A 12,047-nucleotide genomic window follows, 5' to 3' on the forward strand; every position below is an offset into this window, starting at 1 on the left:
AATTTGCCTTTGAAGGAGACAGAAGATGGCTATGGGAAGTGGGCAGAAGCAGTCACTTGAAAAGGGCTTGGGTCAGACTCACATGCTAATATTGCAGAGCCTCCCAGAGAGGCAGAGAGCAATTTAGACTCACTCTGGACTTCTTGATGCAGGTAGCAGCCCTTTGGGGGAGTTATCCTAGGATGACACTGGTGCTGGCAAGCTCCATTTTGGAACACTCCTTCCAGCTTTGTAGTGATAGGACCCAGCCCTACCCACCAGCCTGTGTATACCATCCACAGGAAACCCTAGACAAGGCAGTCATTTGGGCAGGAACACAACCCCACCTAATAGCAGACTGGCTACTGGAGTAAGTACTCAAGCCCGAGCTTCACATGACCATCTATATCCACACTGAGTGGGCACAACATCCAGGATCTTTTGTCCCTTGCCTCACCTATGCACAGGCCACCATTACAGTCTAGGACCTGCTGGCCATGTCATCAGAGACCTACCTAGTGTGTGGATAAGAATGTGCAGTTCTCTAAACATACAAATTCTTTCACAAACAAAGCTTATGCAAAATACCAAATTGATGCAGTTTTTACCATATTAGCCTATTGAAATTTAATTTTGAACCATGAATATGAAAAAAATAGTAATAGATCTCATAATGAATAATAATGGAGTCCTAGGTTTATGAGATCTCAAGGTATATTTTAAATCAAATGTAATTATACCCTTTGTTAAATAGCACATGAATAAAGAGATACATGTAAGGTGACAAAGGCATAAAATGGCTCCAAACATATGCCATATATTAAAACATAAAGTTGGTATAGCAAAGCAATGGGGAAAAATAACCATGCATCTATAAAATATCATTCTAGAAAAATAGTTAACATGTAATCCATTCTTGACTTGATGCCTTGCATCAAAGTGAACTGTAGATGGATGATTTACAGTTTTTAAATATAAAATGTAAAGAAATGAAAAGACATTAAAATTAAATTTTGAGAACGTGGGTAATAATAAATTGATAATGTTGAGACAGGGAAATTCTAAGTGATATGCTAAAGCCATAAAATATTTATCAATTTAATTACATATAGGTAAAAATATTCTTCAGGGCCCAAAAATATTATGCACAGTAAAAAAATAAGAAAAAACAAATCACAAGATAGAAAAATAATTGCATGTATGAGGTAAATTAGATAATTTATTCATGATATAATTAAATAATAAAAATCAGGATGGAAAATTACCAGTGATCAAATATAATACATAAAATCATTAATAGCCAATTCATTAAAAAGGAACACAAATCACTTTAAACAGTTAAATATATGCCAAAATTCAACTGCATTTATTTATTTGTAATTAAAATATACAATTGAAATAATTTCTTTAATCAAAATTTCATATATTATGCAGGTTCATTATGCAGGTTCATTAAGCATGTGTTGTTCAGAATGTGGTCACAAAATTATTTTCTAGCCTGAAGGAAGTAGTCAGTTTGGTCATAGCCATGAATGGTATTTTAGCAATGCTATGAACATGGGCAATGACAATACTTATACCAATTGACTAAACAATTCCACTTCTAGGTACTCAAACTTAGAAAATTTCAAAAAGATTTACTTGCAGAATTTTTTTCTCATAGAAAATGACTGAGGACAACATGAAGACGACTGGATACACCAATTTTAATATGTCTTTGTAGAAGAGCTAAACAGATGATGAAACAGAAAACGTTAGATCTATGTAGACCAGCATGTAAAGATTTTCAGGAGGCTGAAGAGTAAAATGCAAAAAATAGACAGGGTCATAAAGGCAAACACATATATGCAAGTGTACTTATTTTTGCAAAAATTATTACTTGAAGAATTTTAGCAACAGACTAGAGTGACTGACTCTGAAATAAGTGGGAGACTCTGGTAGGGGATAGGTAAGAGGTTTATTTTACAATATTGCATTTTGCATAAATTCAATTTTAACTGCCCTATTACCCATTATACTTTCAACACATTATTTAAAAAATTAAATGTAATGGCCACAATATAAAATCTAATGCAAATAGAACTGAACAAAAATTATTACGTGTATAATATTAAATATTTTAAAAATTATGATAGAGTGAAAGAAGCTAAAATAATAGAATATGCCTAAAATAAAACAGAATTAGAAAGTATTAAAAGGAAATAAGTAATTAAGCAAAAATGAGTGTGACTGTACAAAAATTTAATAAATTATATATTATTTATTGACTTCCTGTTTTAAATGAATTTCATTTTTCTAGATGCAGTGATAAACAAAACATTATAAACTTTAAAAATGGAAACCATTAGTAGCATAAACCCATAGCTATTTTTTTAGGTTATAATCATCTCAAATCCTGTAGTGAAAAGAAAAGTTTGCATCAAAGTTGTGAAAATTTTTACATTCTAAGAAGACCGACCCTGTTTCTAAATTATCCTGTTTTTATTTGTATAGTGCACTTATTTACCACTTAATATAATATGATTTTCTCCAGAGCTTCTTCATAGCATTAGTCAACTCAGAATTTCTTAGACTGTAAATTAATGGGTTCAGCATGGGGGATATGACTGTATAAAATATGCTCAATGATTTGTCAATGGGGAAGGTCTTAGCAGGTCTTGCATTTATGAAAATACAGGGAACAAAGAAGCAGACAACCACAGTGATGTGGGAACCACAGGTCTGGATGGCTTTCTGTCTCCCTGCCTGACTCAGGTTCTTTAGAGAGTGCAAGATGACTCCATAGGAGATGAGTAAGAGCAGAAACAAAATAATGCACATCAATCCTCCATTAGCCACCACTAAGATGCCAGTGACATAGGTATCAGTGCAGACAAGTTTCAATAAGGGGAACATGTCACAAATAAAGTGATCAATGACATTGGGGCCGCAGAATGGGAGCCCATAAATAGTGCTCAGTTGAATAATTGAATGCAGAAAACCTCCAATACAGGACAGCACAAGTAGCACAACACATACTCTTTGCCTCATGATAACCAAATAATGCAAGGGCTTGCAGATGGCCACATAGCGGTCATAGGCCATCACCAACAGAAGGGAAATCTCTGATCCAGCAAAAAAGTGCTCAGTAAAGAGCTGGGTCATGCAAGATTCAAAGGATATGGTATTGTCCCTGAATAACAAGTCTAAAATCAATCTAGGGGTAATAGATGAAGAGTAAATTAGATCAATAAATGATAAGCTAGCAAGAAAAAAGTACATAGGTGAGTTCAGGGTCTTACTGACAGTTATAGTCACAACAATCAGCAGGTTGCCCACCACAGTCAAAATGTAAAAGAGCAAGAATATAAAAAAAAGGACTTTTTGCTCCTTTGGATTCTGCGTGAGGCCCAGGAGGATAAAGAAAGTCACATTGTTCCTTGGTTCCATCTAGTCTGTACGGAAGCTCACTTCACATATTAGAAGAAGTTTACCTACAAAACAGTGGAACGATTTTTTAATATGTTTTAAGTTTCATCTTTTACTTATTCATTCAATTATAAGAATATGCATGAAATATCTTCTAATGTCAATATGTCATAGACATTGTGATTACCAAGATGAATAAGCATAGTTCCCTGTTCTCAGTGACATGATACAAGAGAAGGGATCAGACAATTCCAGGCCCATGTAATAAGTGTGGCTGTGAGAATATTCATGCAATACTAGATTCACAGTGTAGTAACATATCAATCAAAATGGAATCAAAGAAAATGTTCCAGAGGAAGCTTTTTTGTGGAGTTTTAAAGGAAAAGTGATAATCAAGAGAGATGAGAAGGTAATTCCATGAAAAGTTGCACCATGTATAAAGTCAAAAAGTGTAATAATGAAGACACATATGAGCAAATACCATATTCAGTGTGAGTGCATGAAACTATGAATAGAACATTACTGTTGTGGATTGTCTGAAACCACAATGAGACTTCTTTCCTAGGGTCTTGTATTGGATATACCTCCTTTTCCCAAACAATACATGCTGAAGCACTTTCACTTTCTACCTCAGCCCCTGTCTTTCCACTTATTTTCATTCTTACCGAGGCAACATCTCCAACTCAAATCTCTATAGTTGTATATCAATTTGGTATATATAAAAACAAAATTTAAATTTTCCACAATAAAAAGGGAGTTCCCCATCTCATTAAATAGTACCAGCTGCCATAAATTTTTTCAGACAAAAAGGAAAAAAAAATCACAAATTTTTCTTCACTCCTAATTGTTCTCACATTAGTTATTGATGTCTTTATGGCAACCTCTTGTCTTTTATTTATTTATTTATTTATTTATGTATTTGTTTATTTTATTACTGAATGAATTTATTACATTTATAGTTGTACAATCATCATCACAATCCAATTTTATACTTTCAATATATATCCCAAGTTTGATCACCCCCCTGGTCCTACATTTCCATCCTGGCCCAAGGCAATAGCCTCCTGCCATGTCTCTCTACTTTTATTCTGGGCTCCAACAATGTGCCCTCCTGAAGCAGCCCAGATGATTTTCAGAATGTTTTACATTCTCTGATTTATCACTAGACTTCTCAAAATTCCTACAGCAGATTCCAACTATACACACATGATTTAATATATGACCTTGATATTTACACTAACAAGAAATTAAAGCCCCATTTCATAGTTGAAGAAAATTAATGCACAGAATATCTCAATTTTCCAAAGTCACACTTTTTTATGTGGTAAAAGTAGAATTAAATCTAAATTCTATTTATTTAAAGTAATTTAATTTCTTGCAAGGTTAAGTCACACAACTCTGTAGCATTATTCCCATTATCAATCTTACCTGTGGAAGCTTAATCGTAATCTGAAGTATGAGTTTTTAACCCACTCATAGGAGTGTGGAATTATTCTTTCATTCAGTTTGACAACATAAGGGAAAAGTCTGTACTATTACATGAGGAAATAGTTTATTTTATTTGCATATCTGCTCATTTTCTCCACTGATTTTTCTGATTACTCAGAAGATTGTTTTTACTTGCACCATATCTTCTTTAAAAGAAATTTCATGGTGCACACAAAAAGAGAGGCAAAAAATACTATGTTATAGGATAATTTAACAAAAAGACATGCAAGTCCTATGTTTATACGGAAAGACCGTAACCCATCATTTCCCAAGGAAATGTGTTTCTAGTACCTTATTGTCCTACTAACTTCAAAATAGAAAAATTCCTTTCAACAGTGCAATCTTTCTCATTCTACCTTGTTGGTAGGTCCAGCATAGTTGACTTGAGATATTGAAATAAATTCTTATGCTTTTATTTTCCTCATGATATATGTTAAACCTAACAAAGGACATCCTGAAAGTTTTATATCAGTTCTGAAAAGGATATCATCTTTTTTTCCTGACATTGGCAAAGATCACTGAACATTTTATTCCTTGAAACCATATTTATCATTGAGTCTTAAATTTGGAATATGTCCAAGATGCATGATTAATTAAATTCACTGGGACTTTCTAGAAAAATTCAAATGTACACATGTTAAAACACTACTCAGATATATCACATAATTAGGATGAGAAAGAGGTAACATGGAGAAAAAAAAATTGCTTTAGAACCATGATGAGATCATTGTCAGTCAAGAATAAACTATCAGCTCAGTCATTTGGTTCCAGTTATATTAAATAACCAGAGATTCCAAACTTGCCACAACGAGTGTTTTTCCTTTTATTTGATACTAAGTTTATTCTACCTTCAGGTTTGTTTAGATATACAAAAATTTTATCACCAATTTAGATGTAATAACTAATTTTCTATCTATTAATTATGATTTTTTAAAACTTAAGGTACATATTCAATGGCAGAAACTGTGTTTTGAGTGAGATAACAACAATAAATAAAATGGAGGTTGGTGTGGAATCATGTAAAAGTTCCTTCCTGAGTGGATCTCATATTCTTATAACAAAGTAAAACAGTAAGTCAAAATATTAATAAGGTAAGTATAGAATTATTCACTGTTTATAATATAACAAATAGAGTAATGTTACAGATATTAGAGGGAGAATCCTACTATGGATAATGTTTTTTTTTTTTTTTTTAAGGCCTTTTTAAAATACGATTAGGCTGAGATCCAAAGGATAGGAAATGGGGAGTTCCTGTCATAGTTCAGAAGTAAGTAACCTGACTAGCATCCATGAAGGTGGGGGTTTGATCCCTAGCCTTACTCACTGGGTTAAGGCCTTGGCATTGCCATGATCTGGGGTGTCACAGAAGCAGCTCAGGATCCTGAGTTACTGTGGCTGTGCTGTAGGCCAGAAGCTGTAGCTCAGATCCAACACTGATCCTGGGAACTTTCATATGCCAAGGGTGCACCCTAAAAAGACACACACACACACACACACACACACACACAAAACCACTTGAAGCACTCTTACAGAGAGTAAAATAGAGTAAAACTTATTTAAATAAAATCATCTCACTTTAGAGATAAGTATATTTATACTAGTAAATTAGTAAAATATACCTATAGTAGTAAATCCTAAAATTTTAGGAGTTCCCACCATGGCTCAATGGAAAATTAATCTGACAATTACCAATGAGAATGCAGGTTCGATCCTTGGCCTTGTTCAGTGGGTTAAGTGAGCTATGGTGTGAGTCTCATATGTGGCTTGGATCTGGTGTTGCTGTGGCTGTGGTGTAGACCAGCAGCTACAGATCTGATTCAACCCCTAGCCTGGGAACTTCCACATGCAAATAAAGACAAAAAAATAAAATCAGAGAAATTCTTTTAGTAATGTGTTTACAAAAAAGTAGTGAGAATTCCTGATTTTTAGCATGAAAGATTTCAGCACTTCTATATTGAATCCAATCTGAGCTGTGAAACTATCATATAAGGTCTTTATAATGTTCAGGTGCATTCCTTCTATATTCTCTTTTGGACATTATTTTATGATTAAAGAATAAAAAAAATTCTATAACATAAATAAAAAATTCAAAGAGGAAATTAAGAAAAAATCCATTTATAATAGCATCAAATAAAATAGAGAATTCCTGTGGTGGCTCAGTGGTAACAAATCCAACTAGTACCTATGAGGATGTGGGTTCAATAAATCCCTGGCCTTGCTCAGTAGGTTAAGGATCCAGCCTTGATGTGGGCTGTGCTCCAGATCATAGATATGGCTTGTATCACGTGTTGCTGTGGCTGTGGCATAAGTTGGCAGCTACAGTTTTGATTAGACCCATGGCCTTGGACCTTCCATATGCCATTGTTTGGGCCCTAAAAGACAAAAAATAATAATTAATTTAAAAGAATGAATTATCACACCATTGTAAATCAACTATACTTTAATTACAATTTTTAAGGAATAAAATATTTAAGGATAAATATAGGCAAGAGGCAAAATCCTCTACAATCGAACCTAAAAGATATCACTGATAGATGTTACAGAAACATACATAAAAAGACATTCATGAGCTGATATAATTAATACTATTAAGATGTCAACACTAGCTAAGATGATCTATGTATTCAACCAATCCCTATTAAAATCACAAAATGCTTTTTGTGCAGAAATAGAAATATCCATCCTAAAATTCATATGCAATCTCAAGGGAACTCAAATAGCCAAGTGGTCTTTAAAAAGAACAAATTCCAGGGTTTCTTGTTCCTGATTCTAAAACATACTTCATAACTATGGGAATAATCTCAACAGTATGGTTTAGATATAAAGGCAGACATATAAGAAGCAGTGGTCAACATGGCAGAGTAGGAAGACCCTAGCTCACTTCCTCACATAGGAACACCAAAATACAGGGCAGCTACTGAGGAGTATGACCTGAAGACTAGTAAAAATTTTCCCCACAACAAAAGTATAAAGAAGGAAATAGGTAGGAGGAGACAGAGTATAGAAAAATGCCAAACTCCCAAGTGGGTGACCCACCAAAAAAAAAAAAAAAAAAGGATAAGTACAATTGCAGAGATTCTCTACAAAATGGGAGGGGTCTGAGCCCCACATTGAGATCCCTAGCCAAGGAATCCTTGCACCAGGAGCATGAGGACTCAGAAAATTTTGCATTGAAGGCCAGTGGGGTGACTTCTGGAAGAGCCAGAAGATGGCTATGGGAAGAGGGCTGAAGCAGTCATTTGAAAAGGGCTTGTGTCAGACTCACATGCTAATATTACAGAGCCTCCCAGAGAAGCAGAGAACAATTTAGACTCACTCTGGGGGTGTAGATGCATGCAGAAGCCCTCTGTGGAACTATATTAGGATGACACTGGTGCTGGCAAGCTTCATTTTGGAACCCCCCTTCAACTTTTGTAATGATAAGACCCAGCCCTGCCCACCAGCCAGTGTGCACCCTCCCTAGGAAACCCTAGTCCAGGCAGCTATCTTGGCACCATATCTGGGATCCCTTGGTCCCTGGCCCCACCTATGTATGGGCAGACCAAGACAATACTCTGGACCTACTGGCCTTGCTAGTAGAGATTTACGCAGTTTTTGGATAAGAATTTGCATTTCTCTAAACATACAAATTCTTTCTCAGTAAAATATTCAAATACTCACTGGATCCATCCATGTCACTGCAAATTGCATTATTTTGTTCTTTTTATGACTGAGTTCTATTCCATTGTGTATATATATGACATGTTCTTAATCCATTCCTCTGTTGATGGACATTTAGATTGTTTCCATGTCTTGGATATTGTGAGTAGTGATGCAATGTATATCACAGGGAACAATATCTATCCACTTGTAATAGAACATGATGAAAGATAATGTGAGGAGAATAATATATGTGTATATATGTATGATGGGGTCACTTTGCTTATAGTAGAAGTTGACACAACATTGTAAATCAACTACAATGGAAAGAATTAAAATCTAAAAAAATAAAAACACAAAATACTCACTACTTGCAGTTTTTATCAATACTAGCTTATTGAAATTTAATTTTAAAACATCCATATGCAAGAATAGCAATAGTCCTGATAAGGAATAGCAATAGTCCTGATAAGTAATGAAATTGCCCTAGGCTTATGAGATATCAAAGTTTATTTTAAATCAAATGAAATGCTATCTTGTGTTAAATGTCACATGAGTAAAGAGATCCATGGAAGATGATACAGGCCTGAAATGGCTCCAAACATATGCCATACATTAGAACACAAAGTTGGGGTATCAAAGCCATGAGGAAAAATAATCATGCAATTATAAAATGGCAATCTAGAAAAATAATGAAAGTGTAATCCATACTTTCTCCTTGATCAAAATGAAGTGTACTTGTTTTAAAGTTTTTAAATATAAAATATAAAGAAACAAAAAACATTAAAGTTAAATGTTGAAAACATGTGGAAGAATATTTTGGTAACATTGAAATGGGGAAACTCTAAGCAAGATGTCAAAGCCATAAAATATTTATTGATTTAAATATTTAATTATATTTAAATATTATATAACTATATATATATTATATAATTATATTTAAATATTATATAATTACATAACTGTAAAAATAATTCTTCGTGGCCAAAAATATTAAGCACATTATAAAAAATAAGGAAAACAAATCACAAGCTAGAAAACTAACAATTATACATACAAGGTCAATGAGATAATTCATTTATTAAAGAATTAAATCATAAAAATCTGTATAGAAAAAGATCAATGATTAAATGTATAAATAAATTTTTAATAGATAATTCATGAAAAAGGAATACATATCATTTTAAACATGTAGGTAGATGGCAAAATTCAACTATATTTTTTATTTGTAGTTAAAATAACATATGAAATATTTTTTTTAATTAAAACTTCATAAATCATAAAATTTCATCAATCATGTGTTGTTCAGAATGTGGTCAAAAACTGTTTGGAAGGTTTAGACGTAGGGGAGTAGTAAGTTTGGCCAGGCTCATGAGTGGCAATTTGGCAATGCTATGAACATGGACAATTTCAATATGTACACCAATTGACTCAACAATTCCACTTCTAGCAACTCACACTGAGAAATTTTCAAGATTTCCTTGCAGAATTATTTCTCATAGAAATAGACTGAGGACAACATGAAGAAGATTTAATACATCAATTTTAATATATTTTTGTTGAAAAGTTAAGCAATATGAGAAAACAGAACGAGTTAGGTCTATATAGCCTGGCACATAAAGATGTTCAGGAGGCTGAGAAGTAAAATGCAAAAAATGAAGTCATAAAGGCAAATATCTCCATGAAAGTATACTTATTATTGAAAAGGTTATTACTTAAAAAAATTTTGGAAGCAAACTAGAGTGACTGCCTCCAGAAGAAATGGGAGAGCCTGGTAGGAGATGGGTAGGATATTTATTCTACAATAGTGCAGTTTGCATAAATTCAATTATACTTTCAACATTTTATTTTAAAAACTAAATATTATAGTCAAAATACCATATCTAATGCAAGTAAAAGTGGACAAAATATATAATCTACATAGTATTAAATATATTAACTGTTACAATAAAATGAATGAAGATAAAACATAAGAACATGCCTAAAATAAAATAAATTTAGAGGCGTTCCCATCGGCTCAGCAGTAACAAAATTGACTAGGTATCCATTAGGACTGGTGTTCAACCCCTGGCCTTGCTCAGTGTGTTAAGAATCCAGTGTTGCCTGAGCTGCCATGTAGGTCACAGATATTCCTCAGATCTCACATTGCTGTGGCTGCGGAATAGCCCAGCAGCTACAGCTCCAATTCGAACCATAGCCTGGGAGTTTCAATATACCATGGGTCTGGCCCTAAAAAGACAAATAAAAAATAACAAACATGAGTTCCCATCATGGCTCAGTGGTTATTGAATCTGACTAGGAACCATGAGGTTGCAGGTTCAATCCCTGGCCTTGCTCAGTGGGTTAATGATCTGGCATGTCCATGGGGTGTCATGTAGGTTGCAGATGTGGCTCAGATCCTGTATTGCTGTGGCTCTGGCATAGGCTGGTGGCTACAGCTCTGACTGGACCCCTAGCCTGGGAAACTCTATATGCCTTGGGAGTGGCCCTAGAAAAGGCTAAAATACAAAAAAAAAAAAAAAAAAAAAAAAAAAAAAAAATCAGAAATAGAAAGTATTAAAAGGAAATCAGAATTGAGTAAAAATTAGTGATTAGTGTAACTCTATAAAAATTTCATCAACTAATAAATTACATGTTATCTATTGACTCCCTAATTTAAATGCATATCATTAAAAAAGGTGTAGTGAGGAGTTCCTGGTGAGGTACAAAGAGATCCACACATCTTGGGAGCACTGGACATAGGTTCAGTCCCTGGCCTAACACATTGTATTATGGATCCAGCTTTCTGTCATGTGTATCTTAGGTGGCAACAGTGTTTGTATCTGATCCCTGGCTCCAGAACTCCATATGTCACAGAGCAGCAAGAACAAAACAAAAAGGTGCAGTGATAAACCAGACATTATAAATTGTACATTATAACAGGGAAATTACTATTAGTAGCACAAACCTATAATTCTTTTTAAATTGTAATTATCACAAATATTTTAAAGAAAAGGAAGTCTTACCTCATATTTGTAAAGACTTCTACAGTCCAAGATTTACTGAATATCTAATTTACTATCTTCATAATGGATAATGTACTTACTTACTACCTGATAGGATATGTTTTTCTACAGAGCTTCTTCATAGTATGGAAAGCAACCTAATGTCTTTTTCTATCAAAGGAAATCTTGGTAACTCCATTTTGTTCCAGTTTCAGCTGAAACGCCTTCCCGTGACCCCCCTCCTCTTTCCCTCTTCTCCCATCAACAATTTGTCTTGAATTAGCCAACAAAAAAATGTGGACCCTGACCTGACAAATGGGAAGGGGACAGGTACATCACCTGCATTAGGGATAAATAGAGAGGGTCTTTTCTTCATTGTGTGCACTGAGTACCTGTGCTGTTCTGCAGAAGTAAAGAGACTTGTCAAGATCTTGTGTTCATGTGTCTCATTTTCCAACACTGACAATCCAAGCCATGTCCCCCCCCCAAATTTGGGGGCTCATCTGGAATTTGGGGGCTCATCCAGGATTTGGGGTCTACTGAAGTGCA

The 12,047-nt window shown here is 34.2% G+C and overlaps 1 protein-coding gene across 1 annotated transcript; it reads right to left on the bottom strand.

Moving 5' to 3' along the window:
• Nucleotides 1-2,481: 2,481 nt before the first annotated feature.
• Nucleotides 2,482-3,408, bottom strand: LOC110258636 (olfactory receptor 4A47-like). Its single transcript, XM_084980681.1, has one exon. The coding sequence runs from the start codon at nucleotides 3,406-3,408 to the stop codon at nucleotides 2,482-2,484; it is 927 nt and encodes a 308-aa protein (XP_084836807.1).
• Between the last annotated feature and the right edge of the window lie 8,639 nt (nucleotides 3,409-12,047).

The sequence above is a fragment of the Sus scrofa genome, chromosome 10 (genome assembly GCF_054392235.1).
Source record: "Sus scrofa isolate SSC_HxYL_T2T_F1_AM1 chromosome 10, Sscrofa_HxYL_maternal_Yorkshire_Landrace_v2.0, whole genome shotgun sequence".
NCBI classification, from domain to species: domain Eukaryota; kingdom Metazoa; phylum Chordata; class Mammalia; order Artiodactyla; family Suidae; genus Sus; species Sus scrofa.

What these genes read in the sequence shown, in the direction of transcription:
- LOC110258636 (XM_084980681.1), bottom strand. Translation starts at nt 3,408, where the DNA reads ATGGAACCAAGGAACAATGTGACTTTCTTTATCCTCCTGGGCCTCACG.